At 34.8% G+C, this 20776-nt stretch overlaps 1 protein-coding gene across 1 annotated transcript in view; it reads left to right on the forward strand.

The window, feature by feature from the left end:
• The window catches only part of DIAPH3 (diaphanous related formin 3), a 522774-nt gene that overhangs the window by 333269 nt on the left and 168729 nt on the right, over window positions 1-20776 (forward strand). Inside the window, 2 exon segments of the mRNA XM_017892515.1 lie at window positions 8601-8725; window positions 14814-14978. Of these exon segments, the coding sequence (XP_017748004.1) occupies window positions 8601-8725; window positions 14814-14978 (290 nt within the window).

The following is a 20776-nucleotide window of genomic DNA, read 5'->3' on the forward strand; positions in this document are numbered from 1 at the left end:
AAAAAAAAAAAAAAAAAAAAAAAAAGATTCATCTATTCATTGTCTAATCAGTCATTTAGTGAATACCTCATCCATTCCAAGGCACCAAAGAGCCGTGAACACAAAAGCCTCTACTTTCTTGAAGTTTACATTTTAGGTGGCAGATATAGAACCCAGCCAATTAAAGAAGTCAATGTATGTCTTACATCTGGCTCTGACATGCCGAGGCAAGGTTTTTTGAAGTTTTAGATTGAGTGGTCACAGAAGGTCCTGTAGAGAAAGTGGTCTTTGAGGAAAACCTAAAAGAGTTGTGGAGAGGCCATTTATGTTGGTATTTGAGAGAAGCCTATTCCAGGCAGAGGGAAAAGCAAGTGTAAAGGCCTCAAGGTATGGAAGTAAGACTGGAGCAGAGGAGGGAGGGGGAACATAATAGGAGATAAGGTCAGTAAAGTAATAGATCCTGTAGGGCATTACTGTCCATTGTAAGGATTTGACTTTACTCTGAGATGAGGAGCCACTGGAAGGTTTTGAGCAGAAGAGTGACATCTGACTTAAATTTTCAAAGGATTGTTTTGGCTGCTCTTTTGAGGAAAAAGTGTAGATGAATAATGGTAGAATTAGTGAAACCACTCTGATGCTGTTAAAATAATCCAGAGGAGTAATAATGTTGGCTTGGATCAGGAAGAGTAGTGAGGGTGGTAAGAAGTATTTGGAAAATCAATGCATTTTGAGGTTAGAACCAACAAGATGTGCTCTGTGGTTAGATATGTGGGGCATGAAAGAGAAAAGAGTTATAAAAACTAATGATTTACTGAGATGTAGAGGCAAGTCAAGGAGGAAGATAAATTCTAATTGTAAATGTGAGTTTAAGGTGCCTACTAAACATTAAGGAAACATGTCCAAATAGGCCATTGGAGTTCAGGGGAAGGATCTAGGCATGAGAAAAAAATTTGGACATTTTTGAAGTCCTACTAATATGCAGTCTTGGACTTCTGGGGCTGACCTGGTCTCCAATAGCAGCAAGTGAAAACTAGTCTCATTTGAAAGTCAGTTAGTCTGCACTTAACATTTCCCCTGTGACAAAGTAAAAAGCAGTAAAATTGCCCTCCCATGTACATGTACACAGAACCATTATACTAAGGGAATATTTTGAATATTGTTGTTAAACATTTCTGTTATGCACTTCTTTTAATATTTATACCATGGTTTTGAACAACTTCTCTAAGGGAATTCTCAAATCTTATAAGTAAACATGATTTCCTTTGAGATGGGCTTCTCCCACTAATACACTTTCTCTTCTAAAAAGCTGTGTACTTGCTGTAGTTTTTGATACCCTCGTTGTACTTGTAGAGGACAGGGCTGGCTCTTTCTCTCAGGGGATGAAATAGCTCAACAGAATTGGACTGGTGGCCTTTAATTGGTTGTATTCATTTCCTCCATTTGCCTTCTCCCTTTCCTCTTTCCATGTTCCATAGCAAATGAAGGCATTTCTCTTGCGGTATTATGTAAAAACAACAAAAATTAAACCATCATTGCATACATTATAGTAAATTAATTAGGGAATGCAAATTCCATTTGTTATTACATGGGGTTCCATCAAGAATCAGAACAATGGGAAGAAAGATCTGAGTCAAGTGAGTCAAGGAAGGTACGACTACTTGATGAGGATGACTGGCTGTTCACTTAGCATTGCTCCTTTGTCTTTCTTTTTTTTGAGACAAGTTCTCCCTCTGTCGCCCAGGTTGGAGTGCAGTGATGTAATCACTGCTTACTGTAACCTTAAATTCCCGGACTCAAGCTGTCCTCCTGCTTTAGCCTCCTGAGTAGCTAGGACTATAGGCAGACATCACTACCCCTGGCTAATTTTTTTAAAAGTTTTTATAGAGATGGGATTTCACTACGTTGCCCAGTCTGGTCTCAAACCCCTGGCCTCAAGTGATCCTCTCACCTTAGCTTCCCGAAGTGCTGGGATTATAGGAGTGAACCACTGCACTTGGCAGCACAGTTTCCTATTTATCTTTGCCTGTTACAAACCAAGTTTGCCTGTTACGAACTACAATTTATTTTTACCTTGATTTTTTTTTTTACAGTGTTGTTTTAGTTTCTTTTTGTCATGTAATAGATTTAATAATGATATTCTAGAATTTAGGTTTTGTTGTAGACCTACTTAATAGTCAAGACTTTTTTTTATACTACTGAGGTTTGTTTTGGACCATCTTGTCCATACAATTTTATTATTTTAACTTGCATTTATAAAATGTTGTTACAGCTTTATACAATGCTTTTATTATTACAATTGTCTAGGAAGAAATGTATTGCTTGGAGCCTGAAACTAAATAATTCGCACATGAAACAATTGATTCTGTGAGTGTAGGAAGGTTGATTTAGTTTGCATATTTAAATTGTCTGTGGTAATAAGTTGTTCTTTAAGCTTTCCTTAAAGAAATAAGTTTCCCTGGATTGTATCATGATATGTAAGAGTGAGTGTGGCATTTTTTAGTAAGCTTGTTATGAAATAATGACCAACACCTCCAGGAGATATTCATAGAGGATTTTTTTAAATTACAAAGATTACTTTATGTAACCTCTCCTCTCCTTTCTTACTTGAAATCTTAATCTAGTAAATCACAGAGGCCATGGTGTTATAAAAAGCATGTATTCATGATTGCTTTAAACTTAAATATTTATAGTTTCGATTTTAACTTTTACTCTAAAGCTTCTTTAACACCCCTGGTGTATAATTATCATAATAATAAGACACTTGGAAAAAAGTCTGTGTCTTACATTTTAATGTCTGGGATATTTAATCTGTTGTATTTTCTTATTTCATTTTTAATGCTCGTATCTGAAGAGGTTAAAGTTAAATCCAAAACCCATTCCTTCAGCAAACATTTGAGTATCTGCAATACATTTTGTAACTGAAAATACAAAGATGAATGGTGTCTTCTCTTAAGGAATTCTCAGCCATTTGGGAGAGGAAGACAGATAACAAGATAAATGTAAATGGAGAGTAGTAATTGCAAAGTTAGAGATAATTACCAGTTGTGATGGGGAGAAAGGGCACTTTACCTGTGTACTTGCTGTAGTTTTTGACTCCTTGTAAATTATGAATGGTTATGACCCATGGGTGAAGTGCACAAGGCAGATAGACACACATTGTTTCAAGGGTCAGTGACAGATTAGATGAGGAGTGATATGGACAGGGGAACTATAAGCAGTATGTATTTTTGAGATGAGTATTTGGCAGGATCTGAAGTAGAGCACCCCAGGTTGCAGGTGGTCCCTTGTTTAGAAACTCAGATGTTATGTAAGCAGTTTACTGACATGCATTACACAGGAAAGGGGCAGCTTTACTGATTGTCTGAAAACCCCTATGCACAGTGTAAACAACACTGGAGAAAAACAGTAGGAGACCAGAGATCAGAGAATAGAAAAGGGTTCCCAATGACTTTAAAAGTGTTAAGTCGGCCAGGTGAGATGGCTCACTTCTGTAATTCCAGCACTTTGGGAGGCTGAGGGAGGCAGATCATGAGGTCAGGAGTTCAAGACCAGCCTCACTAACATGGTGAAACCCCATCTCTACTAAAAATACAAAAATTAGCCAGGCATGTTGGCAGGCGCCTGTAGTCCCAGCTACTCAAGAGGCTGAGGCAGGAGAATCTCTTGAACCTGGGAGGCGGAGGTTGCAGTGAGCCAAGATCGCACCAGTGCACTACAGCCTGGGCAACAGAGTGAGGCTCCATCTCAAAAAAAAAAAAAAAAAAAAAAAAAAAAAAGAAAGAAAAAAAAAGGTGTTAAGTCAGGAATGAATTAAGTACTGTTTGTCAAGTAAAATAACTGAGTGTCATGATTGTTTGAATCTGAGAATTGCAAGAGAGGAAAGGGTCAAGACCAGCAGGTTTCTAGCACAAGAAATGGAATGTATGGTCCTTTTGCCTTCTGGGGTGTGGAGATTACAGATAGGGAGCTGGTTGGAGGTAGAGACACATGATATCTGAGGTGATGAGAGATGTCATCTAGTGGAATGTTAACTGAGGAAAATGCAAAAGTCAAAATTGTCTAGCTAGCTCTGTTTGATGATGGCTCTGTTTTGTTACTTTTCTTCCAAAGAATGAACAGGAATACAAAAAATATGATTAATTTCTTGGTGAGAAGATTGAAAGATAAAATTCACACATAGGTCACATATAGAGACACCAGTAAATTAACACTTCTTTGAGAGTGTACAATTTAATACTTCCTGATATAGTTCAGATTTTTAAGACATAAAATATAGTTCCTGATTCAAAGAACTTGACACATGTGAAAAATGTGGATAAAATTATGTTTGAAGATACATACAAGAATTGTCTATAGAAATTGAATAATTGCTGAAAAAATGAAAACACCAAGGGAAGTTTTTTCTTTCTTTCTTTCTTTCTTTCTTTTTTTTTTTTTTTTTCTTTAAGTTATTGGGTATATATGGAGGATGTGCAAGTTTGTTACATAGGTAAACGTGTGCCATGGTGGTTTCCTGCCCCTATCAACCCATTACCTAGGTGTTAAGCATGCCATGCATTAACTATTTTTCCTGATGCTCTCCCTCCTCCTGCCCGCCACCGCCACAGGCTCCACTGTGTGTTGTTCCCCTCCCTGTGTCCATGTGTTCCCATTATTCAGATCCCACTTATAAATACACCCAGGGAATTCTTAAAATGCTCTTTAGTTTTACCCATCAGATGGCATACATTTGCTTAGCCCAGAATTCTCACACTCCTTTCTTTCTTCCAAGTGTGTGTTGGTCCTTATTTAAATACCAAGTGAGAGGTTGGTCAATTACATTTAAATCCGCTTAACCATAATGTACAAGTAATATAATCAGAGACTTCTGATGAAGCATAAGAAATGACTTAGTGAGATTTGCATCTGTAGAGTAGCCTCAAGAACTATTTTATCTTTTTGAAGATAGCTTGCTTATTTTTCATGATGTTGACCTGAAATATTTGAATATGCCCCAAACATTCCTACTATTTTACTCTTTAAAATAGCAACCCTTCTTCTTAGACTGATGGTCCCTGGTCTGGTGATGATGATGTTGAAGATATGATGACTTAACTTTTTCTTTGATTCTAAGACTCTGAAAGAGGATAGGGGAGCTTCTGGGTTGGTAACACATGGATGTGCTTGGAGAGTGGATGTGCTGGAAGGGCAATGAAACTGTCCACCACCCCCGTCCCTCCATTCCTTGTCCTGTGCATCTCTTCCGTTTGGTTGTTCATGAGTTGTATCCTTTATAATAAAGCTATGATCATAAGTATAGTGCTTTCCTGATTTCTGTGAGTCATTCTAGTGAATTGTGGAACTTCAAGGAAGGGAGTTTTGGGAGTCCCAAAATTTATAGTGAGTCAGTCTAGAGTGGTCTTCTCGACTGGCAACGGGCATCCGAAATGAGGGTAGTTTTGTGGGAGTGAGCTCTTCTACCTGTACAGCCTGATACTAAATCTGGGTATTTAGTATCGGAATTGAAGGATTTTGCCCTTAATTTATGGAGTCTGCACTAACTCCAATTGTAGGACATCCAGTTGGTATTGGAGAATTAGACAATTGACTGGTGTTGGAACAACGTATTTGGTGTCAGAAAAAAAATCAAACAATCTATGTTCTCTCCCAACATTTGCCCTGTGCATTTTCTCATATGGGAGTCCCTCAGACCTATTGGTCTGTTCTCTAGATCTTTTGCTAATTTGACATGTGTGCATAATAAAATTGGTTAAGCAGACTAAGTATTTTAAGTACATGGTTTTATTCAAGGTGAGATACTACTTTAATATATAGACTACTTAAAAATACATACATATATAAAAAGTTATATATATAACTGCACACTCACCCATCCATCCAGAATGCTTAGGCATATATTCCCTGGGTTTAGGAAGGGAATATGGATTGCTTGTGATTGCAATGGGCAAGAATGTACAAGGAACCCCTTATTATGTGAAAATTATATCTGTTTATTTAAATGTTACTGACGGGGTTATGAAAATAAAATGGTGATTTCTATAGTAATTTATAACACAGTGGTTAAAAATAAGGTCTAGAATGAAACTGCTTGAATTCAAATTCTAGCTTCATCAATTTTTAGTTGTTTGACCTTTTTACTTAGCTACTGATCTCCGGTTTCCTCATCTGTAAAACAGGAATAATAATAATAATGCCTACTTCATGATGTTCTTGTGGGTTTGAATGAGTTAATTAATAGAAAACACTTAAGACAGTACCTGACATACGTAAACACTTACTACATTTTAGATGTTGTTATTACCATTACTGTAATTTTTATTGTTACTGCTACTATTATAACAATTACTACTACCATTATACTACTAATACACTACTTTTTTGAACCTAATTTATAGCACAAAGTAGATGTATGGCTTATAAACATTTCTGAGCATGAATTTACTTAATAAAAGAGACAGGGTCTTGCTCTATCATTCAGGCTGTAGTGCATTGGTGCCATCACTGGTCACTGTAGCTTCAAACTTCTGGGCTCAAGAAATTTTCCCACCTCAGCCTCCATACTAGCTGAGACTACAGGCACATGCCACCATGCCTGGCTAATTTTTTTTTTTTTTTTTTTTTTTTTTTTTTAAATTTTGGAGAGACAGAGTCTTACTTTGTTGTCCAGGCTGGTCTTGAACTCCTGGCTTCAAGTTGATCCTCCTGCCTCAGCTCCTAAAGTGCTAGGGTTACAGATATGCATCACCATGTCCAGCTTGCTTTTGAACCTTTATTTAATCAGAAGTTGCAGAGTTTTGGAAGTATAAAAGTGACTGAACCACCTGTAAGAGTTCTTGAAAAATGATAGAGGAAATGCTAATGAGACTTTAAGGCAGAGATCAAATAGACTAGGAGAGCAAAAGGAATCTCTTCTGTAATGCAGATAGAGAACTTTGAAAGAAGCAAAGAAAAAAATTGGAAATGGGAAGAGTAAATGAAACACCATTGGCTTAATCAAATAGAATTTGGTTGTGGATAATTGGCAAGCAGACATAAAAACGAAAGAGCATAACATAGGAAATATGTGTTACCACTATAAGCAGTGTACAGCAAGGTATTGGGGAAATGAGTTAAACAGTTAAAAAGGTAAGAATCTGTGATTCTTAATATTGAGACAATGACTCAGATAATGGGGTGTATTATAGCATTTGTTGTGTAAATTCAAAGAATCACAGAAAGGGAATACATGAGAAGTAAAACAAACAAACAAAAAAACCTATTGAGAAAATATGCATGAGTATAAATCCACACTAGCTTCATCACGGTGGGAGCAAAAAGTTAAAGTACCGTCACTCTTCAAGCACAAACCAAGTATTATATGTGGTTCTCGGAAGAGTTCAATCATTGAACTCCTGAAACGTTGCATCTAAGAATTAGATTGCTAATTTTTTAAAATAAGAAAATACATTTAGGTTGTATTAAAAGATGTTAATGTCAGAATACCAAATGTTATTTTCTGTACAACTAGGCTTAAAAAAAAAAAAAAAAAAAAAACAATTAAAACACCATTTCATATTCTTATACATTTTTTTAATATCTCCTTATCTATTTTATTCTTTTGAACCAAGCTTAAAATTAAAAAAAAAAAACCAAAAAAAAAAAAAACTCAAGTTTCATTTTTGTTGGGATTTGATTGCTTCAAGGATATATCCCTATCCTTACAGATAAAGACTTGATTCTTCAGGATTAATTCAAATTCTAAGAATGGCAGATTACTTGAATTTTATATTCATTCTTTAAACATCATTTTATATAGTTCACACTGATCAATAACAATAGATTTTTTTTTAACCTTGAATTTATTTGTACCTAAAGCAAATAGTTCAAAAGTTGTTTTAGGTCACTGTATCTTTTTTTTGCACTACTAAATCTTTTTTCTAGTGTCATATAAAATTGACTATGAAAAGATTTTCAGAAATGATCCTTAATGTCTGTTCTGCTGGGTGACCAGTATATTCTCTTAGTGACACAGTGCCCTGGTTTATCATTTCTTCTTCATGTGTACTGTGAGAGCCACTTTAAGTCAAAGAGGGAAAAATATTATTAGATAATAAAGTATTCAGGATATCAGTAAAGAAAGCTTGACATTTGTCATTATAAATGGCCTCTGCTACTTTTCTTTCCCATTGTAGATAAGCTTGGGCAATAGAAAGCACTTTCCCCATCTTTCCCGTCTACTCACTGTTCCCTGTCAAGAGATGATTTTGAAAATGTTAAAATTATATTTAAATCAGTTGACCTTTAAAAAATGTTGTATTTTGTCTGTGAATAGACTGATGATTTTGTAGTATTTCCAATGGTCAAGAATTCTAATAAAACTTATTTCTTAAGTGTGGTTATTTGTGTGTGTAAGCACTTCTTAAATTTTGTCTTATGTTTTAAAGACTGTCTTATTGAATTTCTTTTATAACTAGATTTTAAATTGAAAGGTTAAAAAAATAGTGAAATTTATTTTCTTTATTTTATAATGAATTTTCTTACATTTTATGATTTTTTTTCATGAATGTTTTGTTTCTAGGGTGTCTTACCTTTTATATATTATAATTTTGTCCCTTCAAGGCATTTAATATACTCTCTTTTAGTCTCTGTAGAAATGCTGGAAAAGAATTTGAGGCAGATGGGAAGGCAGCTTCAACAGCTTGAGAAGGAATTGGAAACCTTTCCCCCTCCTGAGGACTTGCATGACAAGTTTGTGACAAAGATGTCCATATCCTTTTGATATCTAAATAACTTAAGTCACTAGTCAACTAGAGATACAGTTTATTTAATATTTTAGGTGTCTTTGTGTATCCAGAGATCATTCTGTAGTGCCAAATTACAGAAAATTTAACCTTTGCCTTCTTGCAGGGAAATTTATCAAAGTGTCTGTCTATTATGAATAATACACAAATGTCTGTCTGTCTGTTTGTTTGTTTGTTTTTTGAGACGGAGTCTCACTCTCACCTAGGCTGGAGTGCAGTGGCATGATCTCGGCTCACTGCAACCTCTGCTTCCCAGGTTCAAGCAGTTCTCCTGCCTCAATTTCCTGAGTAGCTGGGCCTACAGGCTCTCACCACCACACCCAGCTACTGTTTTTGTATTTTTAGTAGCGACAGGGTTTCATCATATTGGCCAGACTGGTATCGAACTCCTGACCTCAAGTGATCTGCCCGCCTCAGCCTCCCAAAGTGCTGGGATTACAGGCATGAGCCACCATGCCCGCCCACAAATGTATACCCATTAATTTCTATTCTTTTTTCCTTTTTATCAGCTTGGATAATAGTATGTTCTCTCATCTTTTCCCTGTCATGTTCCTTATTTCCTTCTGATGTTCATTAAGAATTGAAAAGACATTAAAACTTAGTTTGAGGAAGTTTGACTCTAAAGTCATGATGTGATTTAGATACCTTTGAAATGTTTGAGGAAGCAGGTACAAGACTTCATAAGCAGGTTTAACTAGTCCGCTTAACTTCAAGAATTGGCATGTATTGTAAATTAGTTTGTGCTCTATAAAATTTAATATTTCCTTTAGAAATACTATATTCTTACAAAGTCAAAATGGAGTTTATTATAGTCACTACTTGTATTGATATTTTCCTAACCCAAATAAATCGATAAATATATGTGTGTATATTCATACACACACACACACACACATGCACGCGCACACACACACACACACACACACACATAATAAATAGCATGAAGCTTGTGTCCTGTTTAAGGTTTCCTTTGTATTCAATTATATTTATTATCACTAACTTTGTAGCTTAATCTCTAATGAGTAACTGAAGTAATAAACTTTTTTTGTTTCTTGAAACTAATGTTGAGTTGCTTTGCAAACCATTTTGTGAAACTGCAGACTGGTATCTTTTGTGTTATAATAAAATATTACTACAATGCATTATTAAAATCCCATATGGACAAATGAATTATGTGTGAAAGATAACTCACTTCTAAAATGAGCTCTTATAAATAGACACTCCTAATATCTTAAACTGAGGTACTTGAAATAAAATGACTATTTTCCCTCTTTCTACCTCTTCTCTCCTGAGATTTAGTGAATCACAAAATTAATATTTGGCTTGTCATAGATTTTATTGTATATGCTTTCAGCTTAATTGTGAACTAGTTGAATTTTAGCTTCCTTCACTGTCTCTGTCGGGAAATATCATAAAAATATACTCCAGCAACAATCAATTCAGGCTAATGTATTGGTTTCCTTTTGTATCTTCCCACCCATCCAGTTTCTTATTTCATTAGGAAGGCTGCCTTTATCACCATACTGAGGAAGCCTTTTTTTTTTTTTTTTTTTAAGTAAAGATGAAGTCTGTATTCATCAAAAATTTTTTGGGCTACCTTCTCATATGACAAAGTATGCTTTTTAAAATAAATGTATTATTGCCGTTATATGTTTCATCATTCTTAGCTTTTTTCTTAATTTTATTATGTTAAAATGTTCATATGTAACAGTTTGTTAATAGCTAAGTACTGTTAATTGAACTACTTATTATTGTTCCCTATAGATATAAAGCAGTTCAGAAAAGATTTTGCTTGCATGTAGCTTCTGGTGGTACACTGTGAGTGCACTAATTATGAAGCTCAGGTTTATAGAACCAAGATGAATTCCTGAGCTTGGAGTAAAGGTTGTAGAATCTTGCTTAGCAGACAATCTCAGGACTTATCTATACTTGTATTTATATGACACAAGAAACTGAATGATGTCGGCTTCTTGAAAGGTATGTGGCTCATAAAAAGCAACCAGCAGGAAATCAGAAACAGGAAGGATGATGCTTTGTTGGAAACAATTTTTCATTCTGAGTACAATTATACTCCATGGACAAGAAAGCTACTACATCCTGTCGCTAAATATCACAACCTAGAAGCCTCTAATGAACTGATTAGCATTCATGTATCTCTTGGAAGTCAGATATATGAACAGTTGGTGCACTTTGCTATTGACAAAGCTTATAATCATAAATATTCTTTGCTGAGATTAGATTGCACTCGTTTGCTTTTCATCTTAGTTAGACATACTAGTTTTGAAGTAATTAAATTCATTCATTGCAAGTCTTTGTTTACTTTAATTAGGACTGACAAGTCAGATTTTGCATATTAAATGCATTTATACAGATCTTATTAAAATGGCAAATTGTGAGCTCCTTAGGTGTTAAAAAATTGAAGAATTTGGAATCTAAAGTACACAATGAATAAAATATACTTGAAGTTTGTTATTAACCACTTAAACTTTGTTCATGTTTTTCATTTAAATGCTTGTTAATCAAGGTACATATCGAACGTTTGGTTCATTCACCAATTCTGGAAGAATATGTGTATTTTTTAAATTGTTAACAATGTATCTTACAAGTATGTACTTAAACAATTATGATTTAGTGAACTGTTAAATCAATTAATTGAATTGTTTTAAATTATTGAGATACAATTTTATTGTAATGTGAAATTTTACTAATAGCATTTGATGATAGTATATTGTATTTTTATTCTTTCAATGTATGCTCACTCTTTACCTATACGGCTTAATATTAAAAAAGTTGAATTTAGTGCATCCTTTAAAAAGCATGCACTATCATTTCAAATATCATTGACTTCTTAGTAATAATTATTACCTCCCACTTGCTAAGTCTAGTCAGAGCCTTAATTAGAGTTGACCATTTCCACAGTAACTACTTGCTTGAAAAATGTGAAACTAAATTCAATATATATCAGTATTGTTACATGCAAACTATTGTATGTGAGGTGTATGTACTTACTAAATTTTTATCGGTGAGAAAATTAACAATATGCCAGGATTTGTGTCATGTAGTGCTTGTTCCTTTCTCATGATCTTTAAATTCTGTGATGTGTCTTATTTTAAGGAGAATAACAAATAGAACTTAGAGCATTGCACTTGAAATTCTTCTTGCATGAGCACTTGCCTTTCTATTTTCTTCCTACTCCCTCTCCTGTGTCTTTCAGAAAAACTTATTTTGCTAGACATTTATATATTTCTGTATTTATTATAACTTATGTGACAAGTTACTTGACTCCTTTCCATGTTATATTCTTTAAATTTGTTCATTGAAATCCCACTTTATTTTCACACTTTTGTGCGTGTTATTCTATATAGCAATGCTTTAGAAACTTCTGAAATCACTGGGTAGATGCTAAAGCCAGCCCAGTAAATTCATTGAGAGAAAGATTTACTTATATCTATATTCTACACTGCATAATGTACAGCATTTTTCAAATAAAGGAATTTAGTATGTTGAACTGTGGCAACTAGGAAGTAAAATAGAAGGTTGGAATGGATGAAGTGTAAACTTGTGTAATACACAGTCCAGTTGTAAGAGTGGGAAATGGGGCGATTGGGTGATTTATTGTAGCAGATTTTTCTTCTCTTGAATTAATCTTCTCCCTTTCTTCTCCTTTTTTTCTTCCGTTCTTTCTTTCTTGCCTGTCTTCCACTTAATTCCTTCTTAGCCAACTTTTAAAGCTAGCATTAAATGTGCTGCTCTTAATTCTCTTGGAGTCCCCAAATTTATAATAATCTTTTCTTTCTCTGAAGTCGTATTATACTTGCAAGGGAGTACTACCCAATGGAGGGCTCACTGCTCTTTAACGGTCAAGCCTCTGTTGTTTTAGTTAATCTGACTTTCTTAGCCAAGACTTTACCTAACCTCTGTCACTCTATGTAATATCAATTTTTTTCCTACATCATACTTATACTATGTTGAAAATCTGATTCATTATTTATTATCTGTCTCCATACTCTAAAATGTTTCATGACAGCAGGGACTTTGCCTGACTTGTTAGCTACTGTTTTTCCTGGTGCCTAGAATACAGTGGAACTCAGTGAACACTTACTGAATGGCTTGCTGGATCCTGTGTACTTAAGAAAGTCTATGAAATATATTAGACACATAGGACTGAATGATGCTGATCCTTATAAAGTGTGTTAATGGAAGTTGTGGGCATCCTCGGTGACAGAACCCTAATAATGGCAGTATGACCTAAGAATAAATGCAGGATATGTTAGTGGTAGGTGGTTTGGTGATGAGCAGTACTGGCAGACCAGGAGAAAAATTCCAAGTCTTAGTTGGCCAACACTTAATGCTTGTGTTTCAGTGCATGTAAACACAGATTTGGTTGTTGTATCTGCCTCTCAAATAGGAGGATGACAGTGATTCTAGTAGAAATTCATGAGAATTTGGCCTCAATGTTGGTAAAGGAAAACAAAATAGATTTCTCAAAACATCAAGTAATTGGGCTTATATTAATATTTTATAATGAATTTTATGAAATGTTTATTTTGTTGAGTATCCCACATATTTTTCCAAAGCTCTTGACAAATCCAGAAGTTGGAATTTAACAGTTTGCACAAGGACAGCTAACTACATTTGTGTTTTCTTTTTGATGATGATGATGATGAAGAATTAGAATTCTGTCATATGCTAGTCTACATTTACTCCTTACCTGGCAGTAGTGCTGTCTCTTTTTTCCTTGGTCTTTCATTGTTTTTCTCAAAGTAAAGGGCCTGCGTCAGTTTCCTTATTTCATCCCCTACTGATGAAAGTTCTGGCCAGAAGAACCATATATTTTTGAAATTGTGGGCCAAAAAAAATTGTAGACATAAAAATCCCATTTTTAGCTTCTTTCTGTTGGCCTGCCTGAATACTGTTTTTTATTTGTTTTACATTTTGCTAATGGCTAGTCAAAGTTAATAAAAGGACTTCTGCAAATTTAGCCATGTTCCATTTCTTTAAATGTCCCGATTTAAAGGAGCCATGGGCAATTATGAGTGATGCTCTCTCTAAAAGAATCATTTTTTCTGGATGTGGTATAGTCATATTATATCTGACTGGATTAGCAATTTGCCACACAAGAAAGAAAATTTCATTTTTTATTTAGAAAATGTTTTCTAATATCAGTGACTGTCACATTCACATTAAATTCATCTTCTTAATTTCAGTGTGTTTTGAACTATATTGTCATGAGTGAGAGAAGAACATTTCTATATGTGTGTGCCTATGTATGTAATAATAATTTTTAATAATCTAATGCATAAAGGAAATTATATACCAGTTTTCTAAGAGAAGTTAGAACACTAATTTGCTTACATAATGGAAGAAGTTTTCAGTTTAACTCTTAAAATTGTATTTTGTTTGGTTTTAGAACCTTAAAGTTGAAAATAAATGAGGGATAATAATAACAAGTATTTTTGTGTGCTACTAAATGCCCACTTTTCTGAGAACTTTGCATGTGTTAACTCATTGAGTCCTCTCAGTAGCCCTGTCAGTTGGTGATATTATTATTCCCATTTTACAGATGAGGAAATTGAAGCACAGAGACATGAAGGCACTTGCCCACAGGCACACTACTACCAAGTATAGGAGCTAGAAATTGATCCCAAGTTGTCCAATTTAACTGTTGTGCTTAATGCTTGTACTGTTGATTTCAGTATCATTGCAATTACTCAGCTGCCAACTACTGAACTATAATTTTAAATCATATTGTATGACCTGCATATTATATATTATTATGGTAAGTTGGAAGAAAAAAATTTTAAATATGTTAAAGAGAAATATTAAATACATAAATCTTTTCTAATGATTTCCCCAAGTTAATTGGCAATTGAATTTAAGATTTTGTTGCTGTGCAGTACAGACTGACTTTAAGAATGGTAAACTATTAGAAGTAATTTTAGAATTTTGGAAATGTAATAATGGTGGCTATTAGACTAAAGCATTGGATTTACAGAGTTCTCACCCCCCAAAGCATTACTTTGTAAATTTCAGAACACCTTAACTATAGTATACAGATTTGTTATCAGTGCAAAAGAACAATATGAGACAGTTTCGAAGTTACACGAAAACATGGAAAAGTTATACCAGAGTATAATGGGATACTATGCCATTGATGTGAAGAAGGTGTCCGTGGAAGACTTTCTTACTGACCTGAATAACTTCAGAACCACATTCATGGTATGGTAAAAAAAAAATTGTTTTTTAAAAATTTTTTAATTTATACTGCCTTATCTATTATCTCATTATGTCGTTCTACTCTTGTTGCTGTAGGAAAACCTATCTTTTCTGATTTTGAAAGTCAGCTATAAAATTTCAGATTTAAAATCTATTGAAAATGTACAGTTTGTTCTCCTTTTGACCTTTCCAACATTAAGCTGTAATCAGACATTTTGATTGAAAAAGTGACAAATTCTGAAGTTCTTCATAAAGACTCCCTTGCTGACTGATTACAGAACAATTCTATAATAAGTTCTTGGCTATGAATTTGTTTCTTTTTACTTAAGATCAATTTGTATTTTTGTGATATAATTTTACCAAATTCCATGCAGCTTTTATAAAGCTTTTTTTTTCCTTTTCTTAATGCATTGTACAATAAGCTACACGCAATTTGCCTTTGAATAGGTTTTACATTTGTAGGGCTTCCTTTCGATACTTTAATAGGGAGGTCAGGCCTTTGATGTGGAATCCTTTCATTTAGGCATTAAAATATCTTTTCAAAATATTAGCTGATTAGATGGGGAAAGAAAAGAACTACACATATATTAAAGTGAGGAGGCATTGTTGCCTCCCTAGGGAAACTGGTGATATATTTCTACAGTGAAAATGGTTATTCTTAATAGATGGGTAAGTCATTTCTGTATTTTAGCAATTGTTTGTGGCGATTAAAAGTTTTGAGGTGTGAAGAAAAGAAGGTTGAATTTAAAGAACTGGTTCTTTTAATCTCAGGAAAACTTTATTGCTGAGGTTGTTGGACTTGGTTATAATTATTTAGTTAGGATTAGATAACCTTTTAATAAAAACAGTATGTTAAAGGAAAACTAGTTTACAAGAAATACACATTTGGTCGCAGTTCTAATTTATTTTCTCCACAAATTCAAAGCAGTCTGTAAATTATTTTTCACTGTCAGAAATGAATTTGGTTAATAAATATATTTATGATATACCTGTATGTGTCATATACTTTGCAATATATTATTTTAAATTTTGCAATGTTTTGTGAAGCAATATGGCTTAGTGGAACTAGTAAAGACTTTGCTGTCTGAGAGAGCTAGATTTGAATTTTATATGAGTTACGTGTCTATGAAGACGTATTTAACCTTGACCCTCAGTTTCCACATTTGTTTTAAAAAAGTCATGTGAATTCCTTCCCCATGAAAATGTTTTAAGTATTAAATGAGATAATATATATTTAATGTTTATCATAGGTCCTGGCACATGGTAGTTGCTCAATAAATTATGCAGTAAACGGTTAATTCAGCAGGCTTGGTGTGCTCAAAACCTTCATATTCCAGAGAACACTGGCCCCTGACTGGCTACTAAGAGACCTAGAAATATCCTACCTGATAAGGGCATTTTATATACCTGGGGTCTTGGGCCAATCTATATAGATATGCTAACAATGTGATTTATGGTGAACACCTGTTTTGTTTACCTGGGGCCCTGGGCCACACTGTCTCCATTTGACCTCTTACTGAGCTGGAGATAGAATAGCTGAGATTAGTCTTCCAGGCAGTCTGTGCTTAAGTGACTGACTCTCAATAAAATCCTTGACACCAAGACTCACAGAAGCTTCCCAAGTTTGCAATACTTTGTACATGTTGTCACATATTGTTTTGGGGAAGATGAAGCACTGTCTGTTGGACTCCACTGAGAGAGGGCAATGGGAAACTTGGACCTGGTTTCTCCTGAAGTCTGCCCTTTGCACATTTTTTCTTTTAATAGTGTTTGTAATAAACCATCACAGTTAATATAATGGCTTTTCTGAGTTCTATGAGCCTTTCCAGCAAATTATCAAACATGAGGCTGTCTTGGGGACCTCTGACACAATTGTGCATCAAGTATAAAATGGATATATGAAGTAATAATATCCTTCTATTCTGAGTATTTTCTATAAGCCAGGTGTTCTTCTAAATGCCTTACATATAGTATGTGAGACAAGCCACACAGTTCTTCTATGGCAGATAAAGGAGCTGAGGCACAGAGATGGAACATATCCAGCTCAGTGTTATACTGCTATAAAATGGTCGAACTAGAATTTAAACCCATAAAATCTTTAAAGCCTTAAGGGCCCTAACTCTTAAACATTATGTCACGCTGCCTCTTGTATTCTACAGTTTATGTTCCATTTCACAAATTATAACACTGACGTTTGGAGGGTTTCCTAATGAGATCAATGCCGTATTGATTGTAAGAGATCCAGTTGGGATTTGAATCCAGATCCCAACTTTGTAAAGTATACATATTTTAGATCGATTATTTACATTGTTCCAAAAAAATGACCACTTTTTCTTTTTTTCTATTGGGAGAGGGGTTAGGTTTCAAGCTAGTCCGGTTTGACACAGCAATAGCAGTCATGCATTTAATAGATGTTCTTAGATCTAAAAGGATTAGAGGATTTTGGCATTCTATGAGTAACTTGGCATTTCATGTGGGCAAGTAGTGGGCAGAGAAAGAAAGTGTTTGAATGGGAAAAGGGTTCCAAAAAGTGGGTAACAGAGTGACAGCTATACTTTGTTTCAGAGTTCTTATGGGTCCTAGAAGTCACTACTGCCACACACACATTCATGCGTACACTGCACTAAATTAAAATTGTTAACACTAGATTTAATAAAAAATTATTAAATAATTTTTTATTATAAAAAATATAGATAAATAAGCATGAAGGCTGGAAGGGAAGTGATTGTAACAAGGTGGTGAGATTTTATACAGGTACTTCATTCTCTTCTAGTTTTCTTTCTTTTTTTGGGATAAATATGATTATACTGCTTAAATTTTAAACAAAATATATCTCTTTGAAGTCTGGAGTGGTAATATTGGCAAAAACTCCTGACAAATAAATGTCTCATTTTGTCAGAGTCTTCTGAGCTCTTGGGTTGCTCTTTAATTCTGTATTATTCAACTTTGAAAACCAGGTTAATATGAGTAAGTCAGTATGGAAATATTAGATCTGTAGCTAAAGAAAGATGTAGAGTTTTATTTGTTGAAGATCTTGTTCTGGAAATCCACAATCATAGGCAAAAATTTTCTTCTTAAAAGGAATGTTAAAATGTTTCCATTGTTTATCCTCTGGCATTTAGGTATACTTCTGGTCATGAATGAGCAGGTTTTATTATAAGGTGAAGGCTAATTTTTGTATTACATATCGGGGGTTGGAACCACTGTCTTCACTCCATACCTACTCCCCACATTGGCAGTTTTCCATGGAATGTTTTCTCTCATGTTCAGGCCACTGTACTTAAGTGTTTCCTATGCTTGGAGCACTTTCTCCATACTCTGCCTGGCTAAATTATCATACTTATCCCTCTAATCTCTGCTCAGACATTTCTTCCTTTAGTAAGATCTGTGTCTGTCATATTTATCTTTGTATCTCTAGTGCAATTCATGGCATATAATAGATAAATTTGTTGAGTAACAAATGATCAATGGGTGATTTAATAGCTAACATATATAGAGCTAACCATGCATCTGAAGCTATATTTACTCATTTAATCCTTATGGTAGCAAACAGATGTAGTATGCGTACTGTTATTATTCCCATTTTTCAGATGAGAAAACAGGTATAGAGAGATCCTGACTTGTCCATCATTACATAGCTGGCAAGGAGCTAAGATACTTCCCCAGGCTATCTGACTCCAGCGTCTATACTGTACATGGCTGACCTGTGTGAACATCTATAAAATGCATAACTGCTATTGCTGTGTCAAACAGAACTAGCTTGAAACCTAACCCCTCTCCCAATAGAAAAAAAAAAGAAAAAGTGGCCATTTTTTGGAACAATCATTTGGTTTGTGAATAATTGATCTAAAGTATGTATAGTTTAAGATTGTCTTGGGATTTAAACTTAAGCAGTTAAAGGCTGGGTTTAAAAGCTTTCTGCTATACATTTGACTAACTCATACAGTCTCTCCTCAGTGTTTCTGGGATCTCATGACTAATTTGTATAGATACAGCCCTTTGGGTTCATTTTTTTTCTTTGCTCTATGAGAGCCTTGTTACAATAGCTAAAGAAGGAACATCTGTTCCAGACTGCTGCCTCAAGCCATGTAGACCAAGGGGGAAAAGTTTCAAAATCTTGTAGCTTCTCTGAGGAACAGCTGTTTATTTTGACAGCAGTTTTAGTCAATCCTTTTCTACTTAAGAATTCTCAACTGGGAATTATTTTTTTTAAACAGTATACTATAGATAATAGGAGTGGTTCTATTTCGAACTACTGATCAATTTCCCAAGAAATAGGGAGTAATTTTGCATTGTAATTTTGTTTAGCTTTATTTTTGTTACCATGATCAACAGAAGAAAACCAAAACAACTACCATGGTTTGAATAGTTGCTTCTTACTAGATCCAGTGTCTAGTGCTTTGCATGAAGCATCTCACCTCATCTTTACAGTGTTTTTGAGGTCCAGAATGTGACAGGTGAGAGAACCGCAGGGTGGAGAAGCTCCATGTCTTTGCAGAGAAGCTTCAGACTTGGTAGGGCTAAGACTGAATGGAAGCCTGCCTGCCTCCAAGGCCTGTTCTTTAACAGCTTCAGGTACATTGCTGCTCAGAGAGTTTGCAAGAAAAGCCAAGGTTGTAATTTTTAAGAGTGTTTTTGATAACTTACTAGAGAGAATCAGCACAGGGGCATACTTTATTTTCATACTCCTTGGGTATAATAATTGTCTATTTATATTGATGGGTTCATGATAGAAGAATGTTTTCAGATCTGCTTCTATTTCAAAGCATGAAATGTGTTCTCTTAAAATTAGAAGACTATTAATGTAAAGCCAGGTTGCTGGGATGAAGGATAAGGTGAAGGGTAGAGGGTCGGCATCTTTCCGTAATAGATTTTTATTTACTGTAAGACTTGAGTGAAGATAAAAGTTCAGATTGGAGGTACTAGATGGAAATATCTGACCTCATACTATATGCTGAGTAAATCGGTAGTGTGTCAGGCATCAAGCTTTATACCAAGTGAAGTTCATACCTTTATTCATGTATTGTTGTATAGCAATAATCATTGTTTTCTATTTGTGACTGGTTTTAGATTCATTACATGCTATTAACCAATCTATTTGTTATTAGCAAATGATATCATGCTTCTACAGGATGAATTGAGCTCATGGAATTTTTGTTGAATCTTGTGAGCAACCTCATCCTCCTTAATCTGTCCAACAGCTGTAGCATGTTCCTGTTTGTCCTTGGAGTTTAAACCTAATTTTTCTGCCTTCCATTGGTCACTGTGGCTTTGAAGCATAATGTATGTACTGTTCCCACTTTCCATTCATATTAGAGGATTTTGATCTAATTGCCTTTTCTCACATACCCCAAACTACATGGTCTCTTCCTTGATGCTCTGTTGTCCGGGTGATGCTTCTCCTAATTAGTACGAGTGGAAGCCCATACTAATTAAACCATTAGCCCAACTTTACTGAAAGTTCTTTTACTATTCTCTTTCTTTATCCAAAATTATTAGCACGGCACAACGCTCTTAGCTACTTAAGCAAATTTCATCTGACATCTTATTTGTTTTCCTTAACATCTCATCTTAAAGAAATTCTTCCTAATGCTTTCATCCTCTTCACACCCCTTTGTTACAGATCTCCTTACGGGTAACCTATTTCAAAAGAATTTTTCTACCAAATTATACTTCTTAAAAATGTGTCTTTTTTTGCTTTAGTAAGACATATGTAGGCCGGGCGCGGTGGCTCAAGCCTGTAATCCCAGCACTTTGGGAGGCCGAGACGGGCGGATCACGAGGTCAGGAGATCGAGACCA

The sequence above is a fragment of the Rhinopithecus bieti genome, unplaced genomic scaffold (assembly GCF_001698545.2).
Source record: "Rhinopithecus bieti isolate Rb0 unplaced genomic scaffold, ASM169854v2 scaffold_21155, whole genome shotgun sequence".
In the NCBI taxonomy this organism is placed as follows: Eukaryota; Metazoa; Chordata; class Mammalia; order Primates; family Cercopithecidae; genus Rhinopithecus; species Rhinopithecus bieti.